The 20,711-nt window shown below is 36.9% G+C and overlaps 2 protein-coding genes across 3 annotated transcripts; both read left to right on the plus strand.

Annotated features, from left to right (window-relative positions):
* Nucleotides 1-136: 136 nt before the first annotated feature.
* LOC105157123 (pentatricopeptide repeat-containing protein At1g74750-like) lies at nt 137-5,048 on the plus strand. Its single transcript, XM_020692584.2, has 2 exons — nt 137-327; nt 2,238-5,048. Exon 2 carries the CDS (start codon nt 2,241-2,243, stop codon nt 4,821-4,823), a length of 2,583 nt encoding a protein of 860 aa, XP_020548243.2. The 5' UTR covers nt 137-327; nt 2,238-2,240; the 3' UTR covers nt 4,824-5,048.
* A 1,727-nt stretch (nt 5,049-6,775) lies between these two features.
* Nucleotides 6,776-16,888, plus strand: LOC105157124 (uncharacterized). Of its 2 annotated transcripts, none has more exons than XM_011073431.3 (15): nt 6,776-9,757; nt 9,844-9,972; nt 10,070-10,261; nt 10,354-10,397; nt 11,335-11,620; nt 11,797-11,878; nt 11,983-12,168; nt 13,042-13,134; nt 13,681-13,766; nt 13,887-14,102; nt 14,235-14,510; nt 14,643-14,790; nt 14,910-15,043; nt 16,035-16,121; nt 16,200-16,888. In XM_011073431.3, exons 1-15 carry the CDS (start codon nt 7,043-7,045, stop codon nt 16,284-16,286), a joined length of 4,761 nt encoding a protein of 1,586 aa, XP_011071733.1. In that variant the 5' UTR covers nt 6,776-7,042; the 3' UTR covers nt 16,287-16,888. The 2 variants fall into 2 exon arrangements, with proteins under 2 accessions (XP_011071733.1, XP_011071732.1); XM_011073430.3 differs by having other exon boundaries at nt 6,777-9,757; nt 11,311-11,620.
* The last annotated feature ends 3,823 nt before the right edge of the window (nt 16,889-20,711 follow it).

A 20,711-nucleotide genomic window follows, 5' to 3' on the forward strand; every position in this document is an offset into this window, starting at 1 on the left:
TATCTGGCAAATGAACGAAATCTGACAAACAAACCTCAAAAATCATGCAAGAAAAGAAAATAAAAGAAAAATAAAATTGTAAAAGGACAAAGAAAGTAATAGAAAAGAAAAAAGAAAAAGGAAAAAGTTACAGTATTGGAGGCCCCCAACTTGCTTGGAAACTCTATAGGTCGACTCAGAAAAACCAAGAAAAACACTCAGCAGCCGCCCCCTTTAACCCTTCCTCTGTTTCACATTTCTTTTCTTTGTTTCTTTCCTTTTTCAAATTTTGATTCTTGGGAATGGTTGTTTGATTCTTCTGGGGTTCATCAAGAACACCATTTTTAGGTACTGTACTCATTCTTTGACTATGTTCTGCTTTTTCAGTTCTTGTACAATGTAAAAGTTTGTAACTTTTGGTTTATGGTAGCCGTTAATGGTGAGTTGCAGTGGGTGTGGAGTGTTGTTGACGGGTTCTTGTGATGTTTCTCTGATGAGGGTAGCTGTTGGTTTTTGCTGTTTTCTTTTCTTGGAAGATTAATTTTTGTAACCAGTTTTGCTTTCTTTGCTCGTGTGTTTGTTGTGGTGATTGCTAGTGAATGATTGTTTTCTTTAAGTTTTTCCTGGTTGTTTTAGTGTGTTTGGGATGTGGGTTGTTCTTAGTTTTGATTAGATTTGGTAAAGATTGTAACTTCGTTGATAAATGTTGCAATGTTATTGGGTTGGAGTGTATGCTGTGTGTAAGTAATGATTCTTTATCATTCTCTGCTTGCTGAAGAAAATCAGCTTTGAATTGGTCCCTTTTGAATGTGTTATGATTTTGAAGTGCCGAGTTTGGAAGTTTTTCCTTTTGCCTCTTCTGTTGTTATATCATGCCGTCGTGGGGTGCGGGGTGGGGGTGTTGGAGGTTAGGCTTGATTTCAATCAATTTAGTCCCAAGATAACTTTGGCATTTGGACGACTACTGCAAAATATGACTCGAATGTACTAGATAATGGTAATATGAGACGATATTAAGATCTGCTTTTATAAAAGTATCTTTACTGTTAAAGATAATGATTTTTCGATTGATCAGAGAAGCAAGTCGTGTATCATTTCTGTCTTCTCTGAGACATAAACGTGAGTCAATATTTTACAAGAAATCTAATCTACTTGGGAACTTTGCTGTACTATCCTTATCACTTCTGTTTTTGGTGGCAGTCAAACTGTATCTTTGAGAATGATCAACTGAAAAGACGAGATCTATGTCCCTTGTTGTGTGCGCAAGTCAATAATTATGACATGTAACTAGAAGTCTGTCCAAATTTTCATTCTTCAAGTTCTTTGAACATTTCATACTGCTGCTGCAGTGAAAGTGAAAGATCCCCTTAAACAACACAGCCATAAATTGTATTTGGATATATGGATCTTTCTTCATAGCAGTCTCCAGTAACTAGGTTTGCCTTTTCCTGACTTTCTTTCTTGCCAATAGTGCTTGATACAATGTATTCATATTAATTCATTTGAAATGGCGAAACCATTTACAGCATGTAAACAGCTGCTAACTTTTTGCTTCTCACACTTTTTCAACAAAGACAAACATGTATATACCTTGTGAAACACTAATTTTCTATCAAGATTCGTATTTACATAGGTTGTTACAAAATTATAAGCATACCTAGTTTTCACAAGTGATGGCATTTGTGAGGGCTTCAAATTTTTAGCTCATCCTTTTGCAGGTTCTATGTTTCTGAAGTTTCTGTTTCTTGTCTCATTGGCCTAGATATGCTAAGACGTTTTGGCTGTTATTTCAGACTGTATATCACTAGATAGATACTCTTATCATGTTTGCAGCAATTTATCAAATTTTTCCCAGATTATTCTTTTCTTCTTGTCCCTCCTTGTTTTGGTGGTTGATGCTCTAATTCGGTCACCTGAGGTGGGGGTCTTCTCTTCATATATAACTGATTTTCGCAAATTTTTTTCTTCCTTTAATATCCGCAGTGCCTTGGTACTTGGTAGGAATTTTATAGTTCTTTTTTTCCTGTTGATTATAATTAGATTTCATCTGTATTTGTTTCTTAGCAGGATAAATTGCTACTAGTTCTTATTTTTTATCATGTATATCCTGATATTTTAAATCTCCTTACCTGTTTGGACACCATCACCATTGTAGGATTTAGACTGCCTTTAGAACAATCATGTCTGTTTTGTTCTCGTAGTTTCTACATTAGCTGGAGTTGAGAATAATTGATCTTCTTCACCCACTGATTCTGCAGACCATGTTGCGAGCAAAGCATCTCGGCACTCTATCCCAGTCTGCCAGATCCTTTTTCCTTAGTGGATCCAGATGTAGTGCAGCAGATGGAAGTTCATGCACTTGCTCTGAAGATGAGACTTGTATTTCTAGAAGACCACTCAGAGCAAGTGTGCAAAACTTGCAAGCACCATCGTCTTTATTATCAAAAGCTTCAGTAGGAGTAGGTTCCCTGACTTTGGTTGACTCAGAAAAAGTGAATGCTAAGAAGCCTGAGAATAGCTCTCTCTCACAAGAAATAACTACATCCCGCTCACTGGACAGAGCCGTGTCTGTTAGTTATGCTGATGATTTTGATGCAAAGGATATTGTTCATTCATCACCTCCTATAGCGGATCAGTTTGTTAAGGCAGGTATGGCAGCAGTTGGTCTTCTATCCGACTTAGTAAACTATAGAATCCCAATGACAGATGGAAGTGCAATGGTGACCTCATTGCAGAACTCTATGGTTGATCCTACCAAGCCAATTTCTAATGTGAGATCTGCAAATATGAAAACCTCTAGAAAAGATAAAGTTTATGATAAACCATCTGCTGAACCAGTGTCGAGGTCGAGCAGTATGAGTATCTCTTATGGTGAAAAAGGTAGAGCTGATAAATCAGTTTCAGCTAAAGCGGTAGGAAATATGTCAAGTAATGTATCAGGAGATTTTGTAGAAAATCATGGAATCACATCAGAGTCTCGTGATAGGAAAAGGCCAGTTCCTCAAAGATCAAGAGCTTATTCAGAACACTTCATCCCAAACACACAACAGTCCAAAGGGAAGTTAAATGGTAACAAGTCGGCAGGTTTTACGAGGGATATAAGACATACGAAAGTAATTGCAGGAGGAGCTCCAGTAGCTAGGCAATTTTTAAGTTCTAGTCATGTTGAAAGCGTCTCTCGTATTTTGCATCAGTCCAAATGGAGCCCTGCTACAGAAGAGGCTCTTGGGAAGCTCAACTGCTTACTGGATGCCTTCCAAGCAAACCAAATTCTTAAGCAGCTTCAAGACTATACAGTGGCTCTTGGGTTCTTCTACTGGTTAAAGCGGCAACCAGGATTCAAGCACGATGGACACACATATACCACCATGGTTGGTATCCTTGGCCGGGCCAGGCAGTTTGGTGCCATCAACAAATTGCTTGATCAGATGGTCAATGATGGATGCCAGCCAAACATTGTTACCTATAATCGTCTGATACACAGTTATGGGAGAGCAAATTACTTGAATGAAGCTATTGGTGTTTTCAATCAGATGCAAAAGTTGGGCTGTGAACCAGATCGTGTGACTTACTGTACACTTATTGACATCCATGCAAAAGCTGGGTATCTTGACGTTGCCATCGATATGTACCAGAGGATGCAAGAAGCTGGGCTTTCACCCGATACATTCACTTACAGCGTTATCATTAACTGCCTGGGGAAAGCTGGCCACTTGGCTGCAGCCCACAAGCTGTTTTGTGAGATGGTTAATCAGGGCTGTAGGCCTAACCTTGTGACTTATAATATCATGATTGCATTACATGCAAAGGCTAGGAATTACCAGAGCTCGTTACAACTATATCGTGACATGCAGGGTGCTGGATTTGAGCCTGACAAAGTGACATATAGTATTGTTATGGAGGTTCTTGGCCACTGTGGCTATCTGGACGAAGCTGAGGCAGTTTTTACAGAGATGAAAAGAAAGAATTGGGTCCCTGATGAGCCCGTTTATGGTCTTCTTGTTGACCTGTGGGGAAAGGCCGGTAACGTAGAGAAGGCTTGGGAGTGGTATCAAGCCATGCTTAGTGCGGGTTTATGCCCAAATGTCCCAACTTGTAATTCACTGCTCAGTGCTTTCCTAAGGGTACACCGTCTCCGTGATGCATATCACTTGCTTCAGAGCATGCTCAGTTTGGGTCTGAGTCCATCTCTGCAGACCTACACCCTTCTTCTTAGTTGTTGTACAGAAGCCCAAACATCCTTCGACATGGCATTTTGTTGTGAGCTCATGACCATCACTGGCCACCCAGCCCACACATTCTTGCTCTCCATGCCAGCTCCAGGGCCCGACGGCCAGAACGTCCGCGATCACGTGAGCAACTTCCTGGACATGATGCATAGCGAAGATAGAGAAAGTAAACGAGGACTTGTGGATGCAGTAATTGATTTCTTTCACAAGACGGGGCTAAAGGAGGAAGCCGGATCTGTCTGGGAGGTGGCAGCACAGAAGAACGTCTATCCTGATGCAGTGAGGCAGAAAAGTTCGTGTTACTGGCTCATAAACCTTCATGTCATGTCAGATGGAACAGCCGTGACTGCACTATCAAGAACCCTTGCATGGTTTCGCCGAGAAATGCTCACCTCAGGGATCTGCCCCACCCGCATTGACATTGTAACTGGTTGGGGCAGAAGGAGCCGCGTCACAGGAACCTCTCTGGTGAGGCAGGCGGTTCAAGAATTGCTGAACATGTTCAGATTTCCATTCTTCACAGAAAACGGCAACTCTGGATGCTTCGTCGGGTGTGGAGAGCCACTCAGCCAATGGCTGCTCCAATCTTACGTTGAGCGGATGCACTTGCTCTAGTTTGTATGAAGGTTCTGTACTATGGCCAGTTTTGTCAACGGAGAGGAACGTCGATATCGTCGTTGCATTAGCATGTACTAAGCTTTATTATGTGTAGCTAAATTGAAAATTTCTTTTTTGCCCAATTTTACCTTAAATCATTTGGCAAGTATAGGGTGATATATTGTATTCTTGTTGTCCCTCTTGTGATTCTGTTGCAATATCATGTTTTTTGTTCTTTGCTTACCTCTCCTTTTCCTTTTAATGTTTGAATATCATTAGATTTCCTATGTGTATGTTGAAACACACAAACTGGTGCATATATCTATCTTTGTATACATATATATTGCAGCTAGTAAAATACACGCGCGTTGCTCGTAAAAAACGTATAAATAAATACTTTAACCAAATAAATAAATAAATATGTTCCTTATTATCTTAAATTTTTTTAAATTTTCAAATTGAAGGATTAATTAAATGAAAATATAGTGTACCAAATAATGCTACTTTTCATACTTATTAGGAGTAAATATAATTAATTGCATGTAGACTTTGCTAAAATCATGCATAACTTAATAAGTTTGATTCAATAAATGTTTGAAATATCAAATATGCAAACAAACAATTGAATAAAGTAATTAAATAAAAAATTGTGGAAACACAAAAAATAAAAGATAATTTCTTATATTGTCAATTTTTTGACGCTTTATTATATACCGAATACAATATTAAAAAAATTATATAATTATTAATTATTATGATTACCAATAACAATATTTTTTTTTGATATTTCTATTTTTAGAGCGATTTCACATATTTTAAACACATGTTGCTTATTTGTTTAAATTTATTTTATTTCTATTTTCGACGTATTAATTACCTAATTTGAACTCGAAATAGAAAACAGTCCGTATATATTTAATTTACTTTTTCCTAACATATCTTACGTTTGGTCCCATAATTCATCGAGTTACCACCCATAAATTCAAATGAATAAATTTGCTGTAGATTAAAAAAAATAGATATTTTAAATTTTTTTATACAATTAGAAGTTAAAAAATTAGTAAAATATTATATATGTAGGATTTTTTTTTCCAAAGTAAAACCCTACTAGAAATTTATTGGAGGAGGAGATAATCAGTTCAATGTGTACCAATTGAATTATTTTTCAAAACTTATGTACTAAATGTGAAAAAAATTCATATACCCAAATGAGTAAATAGTATTTTTGGTTCGTTTTTTTATTTTTTGTTTCATTGGTTACGCGATTACTATTTTTCGTCTTATAAATTTTAAAAATTAGCACTTTTGGTCCCATAACACTTTTTCATTAGATATTTTAATTGAAAATGACATGCTTAGCACGTGTGGTCTTATATTTTTTATCTTGTTAGTTATGGAATTCTCACTTTTTACTCTATAATTTTCAAAAATATTATTTTTGATCTCATACATGTACCGATTTTTCATTAGACATCTAATGAAAAACTGAAATGGGATAGAAAATATTATTTTTTAAAAGCTACGGAGTTTAAAATAAATATTTTATAATTAATGGTACTAAAAGAAAAAATTCATAAATTACGGGATGAAAAAGCAATGTGTTTGTTTTTGTTTTCAAGTTATCTTTGGGATAAGACAAAACATACCCAATGTTTGTCATTATTCAGAAACACCTTATTTAGGTATTTTTAACAGTTTTAGCATAAATACATACATATATATAAATATATATAAAAAAGATATAATTTGATAAAAAATAATAATTTTTGTATCCCAAAATACAACATTAGACATATAATACTTATTTTAAATTATTTTAAAAAATAAATCCAAACATACATATTATCTAAAACACAGTTATTATCAATATTTTTTTCTCACCCAAATGATTTTTAACTCATTTCTGAAACCCCACCGCTGACCCCCCACCCAACCCCACTCCACCCCACCTGGTTAGGTGTGTTCTTTCTCACACACCCACACCCAAATACACTATCATCTATGCATATATATATATATATCTGTATATATATATATGTATATAGATATATTTGTGTATAGTGCCCCACTTTGGATCGTTCTTGCCCAAGATTTCTGAGTAAGTCTCTCTGTATCTGTCTGTCTGCATTCATACACAATCAATAATCACGATACAGCTGAATATATGTATGTATAGATTCCATACGCATAAGTGTAGAATTTATGCATGCAATTAAGTAGATACCGGAAAATTTGATATGGGGCACAAGAAGCGAAACGTCGCTCCTCGCTCCAAACCCTCACAGCCGCCCTCGGCGGCGGCGGAGGCGGCGGATGGGACCTCCGCCACCGGTTCTGTAGTCGATGGTGGTCTTTCGAACCTCGACCATTCAGCCGACGCGGGTAGAAAAATACCTACAAAATCCGAGGCCACGGATTTGGAAAGCAATAGCAATGCAAACCCTTCTTCATCCTATGCTTCGATAAAGCTTGAGTGTGAGCGGGCCCTCACGGCTTTGCGCCGGGGGAACCACACCAAAGCCCTAAGGTTGATGAAGGATTTGTGCTCGAAACATGAGAATTCCCCACACTCTGCCTTGATTCACCGTGTTCAGGGGACTGTTTGTGTGAAGGTGGCTTCAATTATTGATGATTCGAATGCCAAACAACGGCATTTGAAAAATGCAATTGAGAGTGCAAAGAGGGCGGTGGTCTCGTCCCCTAGTTCTATTGAGTTTGCACATTTTTATGCAAATTTGTTGTATGAGGCTGCGACTGAGGGTAAGGAGTATGAGGAGGTGGTGCAAGAGTGTGAGAGGGCTTTGGCGATTGAAAACCCTGTGGACCCTGCCAAGGAGAGTTTGCAAGACGAGAACCAGCAGAAGATTTCTACTGCTGAGGCTCGAGTTGCCCATGTTCAAAGTGAGCTCCGATCATTGATTCAGAAGTCCAATATTGCATCTATCTCAACTTGGATGAAAAATCTGGGGAATGGGGAGGAGAAGTTTCGGTTGATTCCAATCAGGAGGGTTCCTGAAGATCCGATGGAGCTGAGGTTAGTTCAAGCAAAGAGGCCAAATGAGATAAAAAAGGTGGCAAAGACGCCCGAGGAGAGAAGGAAGGAAATTGAGGTGAGGGTGGCTGCAGCTCGTCTTTTGCAGCAGAAGTCTGAGTCACCTCATTTGAGAAATGATGTGGATAACAATAATAACAATAGCAAGGGGCTGGATTCCACTCCGGGTTCAGGCCACAGAACAGGTGAAAGAAGGAAAAGTGGGAACGTGAAGAAATCTGCGTCCTCAGATGAGAGAAGGGATTGGGTTCGATTGTATTGGAACTCGATGAGTTTGGATGGGAAGAAAGATTTGCTGAGAATTAATATTTCGGATCTAAGGGCACATTTTAGTTCATCAAAGGATGGGCTACTGAGTGAAGTGCTTAATGAAGCTTTATCTTTCGGAGAAGCTAATAAAGTATGGAGGTTTTGGATGTGCTGTCGCTGCAATGAGAAGTTTGTTGATGCTGGTTCATTCATGCAGCATGTCGTACAGGAGCATATGGGAAGTTTGTTGCCAAAAATGCAGTCTATTCTACCCCAAAATGTGGAGAATGAATGGGCTGAAATGCTTCTTAACTGCTCTTGGAAGCCATTAGAGTTAAATGCAACAATTAGGATGCTTGAGAAAAAGTCAAAATCTAACACACCTGACTTACTTGATGAATGCTCTCGACACAATGCAGAGGATTCCAAAGAATGCTTTGTTGACTCTTACTGCAATGAGTATGAGTGGGATTCATCACCTGGAAAGAAGAAATCTGGTGATAATAGCAATGGTACTGTGCAAGATAGCAGGGAGTTTGAAGACGTTGAGTGGATGGACTGTGATGGAGATCAAAGTAGTAAGGAAAGTCTAATTCATGAGAACTGGCCTTTGTCCGATGATCCCGAGCGTGTAAAGCTTCTGGAAAGAATCCATGCCATTTTTGAGGCACTTATTAAACACAAGTATTTGGCATCAAGTCATCTTAGCAAGGTTATACACTTTGCAGTGGAGGAGCTCCAGGGTGTAGCTTGTGGTTCTCAACTTAACTCAAAAATGGACCAAACTCCTTTGTGCATATGTTTTCTGGGTGCTTCGGAGCTTAAGAAGATCCTGAAATTTTTGCAGGAAATTTCTCAGTCTTGCGGACTAAATAGATATACCGATAAAAACAATGTAGGAGATGATTCTAACACTGGGATGCCGGTTGGTGACATTATGGAGAAGATAATCTTTAGCCAGGATGCTTCATTTTTGGTGCTTGATGAGCATTTTCTTCCCTGCAAGGTCCCTCGCTTATTATGTGATACTGCTTCTAGTGATGTTTCCAGTCCACCTATTTCATCCCATGTCAAATATGAGAATGGTGTTGTACTTGATTCAGATGCATTATTGTCCTGGATATTTACAGGAGCCTCAAGTGGTGAACATTTGACATCCTGGAAACGTGCGAGAGAGGAAAAAGCTCAGCAAGGTCTGGAAATTCTCCAGTTGCTTGAAAAGGAATCTTACCATCTGCAGGGCTTGTGTGAGAGAAAATGTGAGCATTTAAGTTATGAGGAGGCATTGCAGGCTGTGGAGGATCTGTGCTTGGAAGAGGGGAAGAAAAGAGAACATGCAGCGGATTTTGTTCGTCGAAGTTATGACTCAGTCCTTAAGAAAAGGCGGGAAGAACTCATTGAAAATGACAATGAACTTTCAATTATCAGTAATAGATTTGAATTAGATGCCATAACAAATGTTCTGAAAGATGCGGAGTCCCTAAACGTCAGCCAATTTGGCTTTGAGGAAACTTATAGTGGTGTTACGTCGGATTTCTGTGACCTGGAATCTGGTGAAGATGGTGATTGGAGAACAAAGGATTATCTGCATCAGGTGGACTCTTGCATAGAAGTTGCAATACAGAGGCAGAAAGAACAAGTTTCAATAGAGGTTTGGCACCTTACTTATGCGTTTTTATTTGTTTTTTCTATTGTGTGTTTGCTTTGCAGTTTTATGTCACATTTCTCAATGTCCAGATCAGCAAAATAGATGCAAGAATCATGCGAATAGTTGCAGGGATGCAGCAATTGGAAGTTAAGCTTGAGCCTGCATCTTCCCATGATTTCCGGTCAATTTTAATCCCTATAGTAAAATCATTTATGCGGGTCAGTATCCTGTGAAGCACCTTTCCCTGAAAAGCCTCTAAAATATTTTAGTGCTTTTGCAGATGATTAGAGGTTTGTTATTTCTACCGTTTTGCAGGCACGATTAGAGGATCTGGCAGAGAAAGATGCCACAGAAAAATCTGATGCTGCCAGGGAGGCATTTTTAGCTGAACTTGCTCTGGATTCAAAAAAGGGAGCTGGTGCAGGAGTTGAAGGTTCGAAACACATGCATGAGAGAACAAAAGAGAGGAAAAAGAGTAAGGAGAACCGGAAAAACAAGGATCCAAAGGTTTGAAACTTGTGCTGGGACTTGATAATGTTTATCCACCTTAAGATGCTTACTAATTCTAATTGTTTTCAATTTTGTCATTGCTTCTGCAGGCTACTAATAGTGATGAGTTGCAAGATCAGACAGCTGAAGAGATGTATGTATCACTTTCCCTGAGCATGTCCATTCACAGATCCACATATTTCATCCTAAACACTATGTGAAATTCATGCAGTGGTATGGGTAATGTTTATCTTGTCCATGAAGCCGCAATCTCATCCTTTATAGGTGCTCTTATCCTTGGAACTTTCATTCTTTACCAACCAAAATGATAGAGAAGCTAGTGACAGTGTAACAGCTAGCAATTCATCCTTGTTTTTCTGTAGATTATAGAATATGGACGGTTGATCTTTCTGAAAACTATACCTGTAATTCTTTCTTTCCATATAATGCTCTCTCCCTGTACCAGCGACCTTTTACTTTATAACATCCATTTGGAAAGCAAAGGTGCAATCCAAGATTAAGGCTTTCGTTTGGCCATAGATCATGAGAGTCTAAACAGCAATGATTTGTTACAAATGAACAGAGCTTATAAGGCACTCTGTATGTTGCATTTGTAAAATACAATATAATCATCTTCATCTTTTTGCCTTGTCCATTTGTGAGGGCAATTTGGATTGGGACAGAATTTTTGAGTTTCTGAAATATATGGTTGAGGATCCACTATCAATGAATGGAATCTCGATGTGGTTTGTAGGTTCTGAGAAAGCAAAGGAACTAAGATATTATGGAAATCAGTTGTTTTTGCTGTGAAGCGGTGTATTTGGGTTGAAAGGAAGACATGTACTTTAGGGACTATGATTCTAGTAATAGTTGCATTTGGCATAAAGTTATGCACCTTTCTCTTGTTGCCTCTCTTTAGTTGAAGGCGTTAGGTGTGTCAGGTGTTTACCTCAGGAAGTTTCAGAGAGATTATTCATGTGTTTTTGAGGACTTTTTGCCCTCTTCCTTGTAATCTGTATTCTTTTCTGATGAGATTTATTTTTAATATATAAGAACTCTTGTTTCAGATTACTTTCGAATGCTTATGACAGCCCAGTATCTGGAAGTGCTATTCCTGGGGCTGATGATGCCTTAAGACTACAGGAAGAGGAGTACAAACGCAGAATTGAGCTTGAAGCTGAAGAAAAAAAGCTTGAAGAAACTTTGGAATATCAAAGACGAATAGAAAATGAAGCAAAGCAGAAGCATCTGGCAGAGCAACATAAAAAGTTTCTGAAAACAACTACTGAGAAGGCAGAAATAGCTGCACTGCCTGATGCATATTTGAGTCAAAGCAATGATGACATGTGTGCCAATGAGCAATGGAAAAAGAGGAAGGTGAGATTGCCCGTGTTAAGGTTTTCCTTGTCTACAATCTCGTTTACGTTCAATTTTTTATAATTACAGGAAGAGAATGCCTCCTTTCCAGGTTTAAAGTTCCAAATTCTACTCCACTAAAAGAAGAGAAGATGATAATATCTATTTAATAGATTCATAACATGACTTCTCTATAGGAACCTTTGATGCATAAGGATGGATCTGCAAGCATTTTGGAAAATGTGCCAAAAACTGCAAATGGGGATGTGCTGAGAACTGGTAGCAATCTTCATTAGCACCACGGGAGACTGATTTCACCTTTTTATTTATGTAGTCTGAGCTGACTTAACTCTATGTGTGCCATCATATGCTCCTTTTTTCAGGCTTACCAAATGAAAGTATTGTGGAGGATGGTGGTTTATTTTCTGACCGACGCACGGGGAGGAGAAGCAGACGGCACAAGGGTCCAACCAAATTGGGTGATGGAAAGTATGCTCCACTGACTCCTGACAAGCAGGATAGTGATCCTGGTCAACCTAGATTTGGGCAAAATCCCCGTGGTGATGGAGGTATGTACTTTAGTGAAAATAGTGTGTTGGTAATTTGGATGCATCTTTGTTTCCTTGCCATGGAACCATTGACCACATTTTTGGGTTGAGGTGCTGCAATTTGATTCATCGGGCTTGTTTATTGGGATTATTTTCTTTCTGAAAGTGTCTAACATTTAAATGCTTCTAAAACTGGAAAAGTTGATCTCTAATGTTTGCGTTATAGAGGGCCTATGACTTGGAGAGCATATAGATAACATACACCTGTCTATTCACATGTTGTGGTGCCTTTTTATCCTTGTTAGTGGAAACATATACTTTAAATAAAAAGTCAATTGACAAATTTTTATATGAGAAAGAAATTGAGTATGGCAGTGCTGACAAAATTTGGATATGGTAAGATCGTCAATGTGTGTGAATTCTGTATTCCCTTTTTGTCCCCTCATGTAAAAACATCATGATGAAACTTCTTGATATTGAAAATGCTTTCTAGGGAAAACTACCTATCTGAACTTCTTGAAGTGGAAAAAACTGAATATCACAACTTTCCGATTTTCTCAATTATGGTCAAATTACTTTTTGAAGTTTGCATGCACTTCACCTCTCTTTTAGTATTGGCGGTATTATTGATACATAATGGGCAGTCATTTTGGAAATTCGTATTTGCTCACAATATGTAATAGGCACGCTGGTGCTCTGGTAGATTTTTCGGGAGATATCAGACTATTGTTTATTCTAGTCAATTATTTTAGACTCTATTAAAGCACATGTAGCTCTGTTGTTAGTGGCCAGTTTGTTACTAGTTTTTGCTGTGTTCAGTATCATGTTTCATTTTGACTAATGTTGTTACGCCATGAAGACGGTTGGTTCTTACAATGGTTGGAAATTTTGTAGAGAATGGAGCAAGAACGGGACAGCTTCAGGGAGAGGATGATGATGAAGAACGGTTTCAAGCTGACCTTAAGAAAGCCGTTCGACAAAGCCTTGGTATTGTCCTCTTTAACTTTTTCTGGTTTTCTTCTCATCTGTCATTCTGGCCCAAATTCATGCTCCTATGTCCTTTTCGGGTTACCACATGCAACATACTACTAAAATCTGTATTTGGAGCTGACTGGATGATATTGGCTTGGGCTGGGCTGGATACATAGACTAGTTAATAATTATAACTTTTCATTTTACTATATTAACTTTATGTTGTTTCTTTCATTCGTTAGCAGAAGATCTCTTTCAGTAGAGTCCCTAAGATTGAACCTGGAAGTTTCGGCAGAGTGGCCTAATCATTTTCTTTTTGTTTTTTGTCATTCTAACTCAAGATTTTCTATTCCAAAGATACCGAATTGTCCTCTTATTTCGGAGAAAATTAGATGGATGAAGATCCTCCATTTATTTCCTGTCTTACTCATATATGCCTGATATTTTGGTTAGACACATTTCTTTCACATCAGGGATTACCTTTAATATCTAATTCAGCATTGCTGTTGAAGGGGCTTTCAGAAAAAATGACCCGTGTTTCATGTGATGTATTCATGACAGATGGTGCTAATAAAATGGATGCATATGGAACAGGGCTAAGAAATGAAGTTGGAGAATATAATTGCTTTCTTAATGTCATAATACAGGTTGGTATTTAAAGCTTGCTGGTTATTGTTTTCATAAATTAGTTCACTTGCTCATCTGTTCTTAGTTGTCGAGGTGCTATCTTCCTTTGGCTGAGATATTTATTATTGCTTATCATTCAGTCCTTATGGCACTTAAGGCGGTTCCGAGATGAATTTTTGTGGAGGTCATCGTCTGAACATGTTCATGTTGGTGATCCTTGTGTTATATGTGCTTTATATGATATCTTCTTTGCTCTGAGCATGGCATCTAAGGATAACAGAAGAGAAGCTGTTGCCCCTACATCTTTGAGAGTTGCTCTAAGCAACTTGTATCCTGATAGTAATTTCTTCCAGGAGGTAACTGTCGCTAGTGCTACTATGGCTGTTTCTTTCTTTGTTGTTTTTGTCCAGGGTATATTTAAATATTTTCCTTGATGCCGCAATGAGGTAAGAAACACTTTTATATGACTAAATGTGGTGATTGTGCAGGGTCAGATGAATGATGCTTCTGAAGTGTTGGGGGTAATATTTAATTGTCTCCATCGATCATTCACTCCTGCATCAGTTACATCTGATACAGAATCTGTAGATAGCAGCTGCATGGGCTCCTGGGACTGCACCAATGGTTCTTGCATTGCACATTCAATTTTTGGAATGGACGTATTTGAGAGAATGAACTGTTATAACTGTGGCTTGGAGTCCAGATATCTGAAATACACATCTTTCTTTCATAATATCAATGCCAGTGCTCTCAGAACAATGAAGGCATGTCTTTTTAGATCGACGTATCTGTATTAATTCTTATATAGTGCAAGTAGTTGGTAAAATTGGACTTTTAGAAGAATCTATGTGTTTGACAAAATGGTTAATCCATGCAATGCGTTCATTGCAATTTAGGTTATGTATCCCGACAACTCCTTTGATGAGCTTTTGAACCTAGTTGAAATGAATCACCAGTTAGCTTGTGATCCAGAGAGTGGTGGCTGTGGGAAGCCTAACTATATCCACCATATTCTCTCCACTCCACCACATGTTTTCACGACAGGTGACTTCAATTCTTATTTTATTATTGCATTTTCCTTGATTTTCAAAATATTATCTTCTGATTGTGCTAAAAAATGGGCCTCTGTCTATAAATGCTAATACAGTTTCTCTGCTTTCTAGTCCTGGGATGGCAGAATACTTGTGAGAGAATTGAAGATATAACGGCAACATTAGCAGCTTTGTCTACTGAGATTGATGTCAGTGTCCTTTATCGTGGTCTCGATCCCCAAAATAGACATTGCTTGGTCTCAGTGGTATGCCTTGCTACTTATTCAATGTGAAACCAAAATTTCTGTATTGTTCATCTATTAACCTTGTGATGAAGTGGAGTAATCTAGTAAGATGCGTCTTGAGATCTTGCAAAATGCCCTTAAAATTCAATCTCGAGCAACCAGATGCTGAAAAATAAGAAAGATTTGAATTACTTTGTCTTATTGGCAACAAAAGGGTGGCACAGAAGGATGACTTATGGGAATTAAAACCTGATATATAATTTGTTATGTAGCTTGTTAGTTCGTTAATGTAATATATCCTGATTGTGAATAAAAACTTAATGCCTCTCAAATGTCAAGAATACTCCGCTACTTGGTGAATTGGTTGTCATGGTGCTTTGCACATTTCTTTTTCAGTTTGCCTTCTATTAAATGATGTTGAATATTGTACGATCTAATATAGAGCTAAGGCTTTTTTGGAAAGAAACGGTCAGCTATATTTAAAAAGAAATGGAATTTTTCGTCAATGGAAAACACTCGATTATGTTATTGTATGCTTTTCCCCCTCCAAGGCTTCACCTTTATTGTCTGGTTTTGTAGTCAACTATTGGGGAATGCTATCTTCTATAACTTACAACCACCTTCCCCCTGTCAGTTCTATTATGTTTCCTCTTCTGTGGTCTTTTGTTACCATTTACTTGATATCATGGAAGGGTGATATTGTTAGTCTAGCCCTCTGAGTACATTCTGATCTTATTTTAGACCAAAGATTGTCCTACGTAACCCAAGTCATTTTTTGGAGCCAGCCTCCAGGAATCATTGTCTTTGAAACTTTCAAGAAGTAGATAGTGATCTTCCTACACATTTGGTGTGTGCATATAATCATCACTTGTATTATTCCATTGATGCAAATGTATCATTTTCTATGGTCTGACACAAATAGAGATATTAAAAAAGTATTATCTGTGCGTCTTTTAGGGAGCATACAGTTGACACCTATTCTTTTCCAAATTTTTTAACCTGTCACTGTTAGGTTTGCTATTATGGGCAGCACTATCACTGTTTCGCCTACAGTCGTGATCATGAGCAGTGGATCATGTATGATGACAAAACTGTGAAGGTATAATTTGCTTATAGTCACCTTGATATTTTGTGTAGCACCTTAGTTAATGTGCACTTATCTATCTGTCATGACTAGGTAATTGGTGGGTGGAATGATGTTCTTACAATGTGTGAAAGAGGACATCTACAGCCCCAACTCCTCTTGTATGAAGCTGTAAACTAGTACTACTTGGTAATGTGCTACTTGATAGCGAAAAACGGGGCTACTCATTGTCCAGTGTTTGAGCTAATGGTGCTTTCCAATCTCTGCCTGTGCGGGTGTTCGGCTTACTTGTACAACTGGACATGTGGAATTGCAATGTCGATATGAAGCCATGGTAGTGTATTATAGGTAAAGAATCTGTCATATAGCAGAGAGAAATGGGACCAACTGTGCTATACGAGGAGGAAAGTCTTAGAAATATATGCAATATTTGTTGAGCAATTTGGAAATCGGAACTAGGTTTGGCTGGATGGCTAAGAAATTAGGGTCCTCCTGGTCTATTGGAGCTTGTGGTCTGTTCTCAATGGCAACTATCACCATCTGTCGATGAAGAATACAGAAATTGTACACAAGAATTCTTGTACTTAAATTCACAAATCTGATTATTTTGAGGTAGTGTATAGATCAGATCTCCGGACCCTTGGGGAACTGGTATGTGAAGAATAGAAATTCCCCTTTTTGCAGTTCTCCTTGGGGAAAAATTTTGGTTTAGGTCACTGTCAATAACTCTTGTATGCAATGACATGTTGGCAGAAATGAATCTATACAAATTTTATGCTTTAGTTTCGACGTGCTCTTTACCGATATCGGGATCTTGTTCATGTCTGCTTTTGCTTGATGTTGTTTCATTTCCTGTATTAAATGAAGTGAAAAGGATGATGAATGAGTATGTGTAAATAGAAACAATTATGCATGATGGATTCCCTGAGAATTTTCCTATCACCAGTTTGTCCATGGTTTTTTCTTCTTTTTAACTTCGTTTTGAAGAGTGATATTAGGGGTATAATCATAATTGATGAATGAGGTGAGAGGGCAGAGCCATAATTTCTTGTTGAAAATGTGGTCAGTTTGAATAGCAGCAACCTGGTAATGGTATTTTCACGCCACCAAGCAAGCCCCTCTGCCCTCTCTGCTCACAAAACTTACTACAAAGCCTCAAACAAAGTGCGGCATCATCAACAATCAAATCATATCTATCATATATATATGTATATATGAATACATTTATCTCTTGATATTTCTTTTTAATGTTCAGTGTGTCATATCTTTTTGTATACCTCATGATGGTTTATAATTATAATATTTATTAGTGTAGTTTGTAACCACAATTTTAGTGGTTTATATATCTCACCATGTATTTCATTTGTAAATAAGCTTTTGAGAGAATAAGAAAATAATTTGGAGGAGAATACATATATTGTTTTCTTTCTATTATATTAGGTGATGACAATAAATTTAGAATTTCTCTTAGTTTATAACACGTTACCAGCACGATGTTATGCTTCATCAAGGTAGAATATTAATTTTTCTAGTAGAATTTTTATTATTTATTTGTTTACCTTTACAATATCAAAGTTGCTTTTATTTTTGATTATTTAATAATAAAATATGAGTAATTATATTCTATATATTTCAATGTCTCTTGAAGTGGACATATATATAATTTTTTTTTTTATATTTGATATTGCCTCCAGAAGTAGGCATACAATTTTTGATTTCAGCCCCTGAAGTGGATGTGTTCTATAAAATTTCATTGCTTCCTTAAGTAAGTAATAAGTTAAAATCATCTCCAGTAGTAGGTGAAATATTTTGTACCAACTATTTACAATATCATCTCTGAAGCGATGATAAGTATAATGTTTAATTTTCTCACCACCTGAAGTGTTTTGAGATAATGGCTTAATCAAAAAGTCCGACGCTTCTTCGTTTATTTAATTGATTCGTGATAATTTTTTTTGATATCACAATAAAGGTATTGCTATTAAAATATGACCAACTTGAAGTTAATTTAATTAACTTACTTTACCTACATAGTTTTCTTTCATATGCCCATGTATGTATTTTACATGTTTTGCTAGTATATTTATAGGTAATAAAATTTATTTGTTAAGAAAACAACTTTGACATGAATACCATTTAATTGCCATTTGTAACATTATAAGATTTAAGCCAAACTTGAATATATTTAATTCCAAATAATTCAAATTAATTACATGGTAACTTATATGTTACTTGAAATGTTTAATTCCATTTTTACTTTATATCATGTGTAATACATTTTATTTTACTTATATGTATATATTGAATATTATGCTAAAAGTGAATATTAACTTGTAACTTAATGGCCAATCTCAGAAAATTAAATTTCGTTGCTCTTGATGTTTTTGAAAAAAACTACCTATCATAGGTTATTGATGCCGAACTGTATTTGGCAAGTAGCAAAATTGAGAGAAATAATAAAAAAAAATACTAGTGCTTCTGAGTAAGACTGTGTTACAGTGATCATTTTGCTTCGTCATCATCTTCATGAGAGCCTGAAGTCTTAATATTTAATAGTCTTTTCAACTCTGAAAAAGTTTAGAGGATCAGTTTGACCATTAAAAGACTGTAATCTTACCACGTGCAAGATATGAGTGGACATAATTGCGACTGCAAGATTTCAAAACAATTGCTGAATATGATTTTGAGATGTTTCGAATTGTATCAAAATTGAAGTTATGTGGAGAACATGTGACGGATGAACAAATATTGGGAAAAATATTTTTTATTTTTCATGCATCCAACCTTGTACTCCAGCAGCAATACAAGGAACGTGGGTTCAAAACCTATTCAAAATTGATTTCATGTCTTCTTGTTGCAGAAGAAAATAATCATCTTTTGCTGAATAACCATCACACCCGACCATTGGTTCCAAACCACTTCCTAAAAATTCAGCGGCATTGACTGAAACAAATGTTATTTCTTCACGAAAGGGGCATGGTCGATACCATGGCTCACCACGGGGCCGTTCTTATGGACGTGGTCGTGGTCATAGTCGTGGTAATGGTCGTGGAATAATCATAATACATGAATCCCAATATTCAGAAGAACAATGTGAACAAGGCAAAGAATCAACAAGAGAAAACTACAAATGGAGATCTTTGCCATAGATGTGGGATATTTGGACATTGGTCCCTTACCTGTCGTGCGATAACATCCAGTCAAATTATACCAGGCTTCTGTGAAAGCAAAGGGTAAAAAAGTTGAGACTAGTTTTGTTGAGGCTGGAATCTCAGACAATACCCACATGGATGCGTCAGATTTTTTTTCAATCTATTGAAAATGATGATAAAGATCTCCTTGAGCTGACCTTACAATTTGGTGACATTACTGAGGATTTCAACATGCTTGTTGATTAGATTTATTTCATATGTTATTAGTATGTTTCTGTTGTTAAGTTATATTTACTTTCATTTGTAGGGTATTTGTTTTAATATTGTAATGTTTTTATATTTTATGAATGAAGTTTTTCCTTTACTTATTATATGTCTATTTCATTTATATAGAATGGATCAAGCCATTACAAATCTCAATCACAAGGAGCATTATCTTGTTGGTAGTGCCACTACGCATACAATTCTAAGAAATAAGAAATTTTTTACAAACTTGTTAATGACAAGAATAAAGTGGGTACTATTTCAGGAGTTAGTAATCTTATTGAAGGCTTCGGAAGAGCTGCTATCTCGTTACCTGAAGGAACAAGACTACCTATCAATGATGCCTTATATTCTACTAAATCACAAAGAAACTTATTGAGTTTTAAGAATATTCGATAAAATGGTTTTCATATTGAAACCATGAATGAAAATGGTATCGAATATTTGTATCTTACAACATATAAAACTGGCCAGAAGCAAGTTTTAGAAAGAATGGGAACATACACTTCTGGTTTATAGGGCACATTGATAAGCTCCATTGAAACACATAGTATCACTAATCCGAGTCAGTTGGTCAAAGTACTTTTACTTTGTGGCATGATAGACTTGGCCACCCAGGTAAAACAATGATGTATAGGATCATTGAAAATTCACATGGATACCCGTTAAAGGACTTGAAGTTTCTCGTTAAAGATGATTTCATATGTTCGGCTTGTTCTCTTGAAAAATTAATTATGAACTATGACAAAAGTGAGTGTAGAATCTCTTGTGTTTCTTGAACGAATTCAAGGAGACATAATACCGTCATGTGGGCCATTTAAATACTTTGTGATGTTGATTGACGCATCAAAACGTTGGTCAAATGTAAGCTTGTTGTCAACACGAAATGTGCTTTTGCAAGACTGCTAGCCTAAATTATTAAATTGTGAACTTATTTTCCTAATTATCCTATTAAAAGGATAAGGTTAGATAATGCGGGAGAATTTACTTATAAATCTTTCAATAATTATTGTCAATCAATTGGGATAGTTGTGGAGCATTCAGTTGCTCATGTACAAACTTAAAACGACCTGACAGAGTCGTTAATTAAGCGGTTATAATTAATAGCTAGACCCTTATTGATGAGGTCAAAATTGCCTTCATCGGCATGGGGACATGCAATTTTGTATGCAACAGCTCTAATTCATCT

The sequence above is a fragment of the Sesamum indicum genome, linkage group LG3 (assembly GCF_026168435.1).
Source record: "Sesamum indicum cultivar Baizhima isolate 11 linkage group LG3, ASM2616843v1, whole genome shotgun sequence".
Classification (NCBI taxonomy): Eukaryota; Viridiplantae; Streptophyta; class Magnoliopsida; order Lamiales; family Pedaliaceae; genus Sesamum; species Sesamum indicum.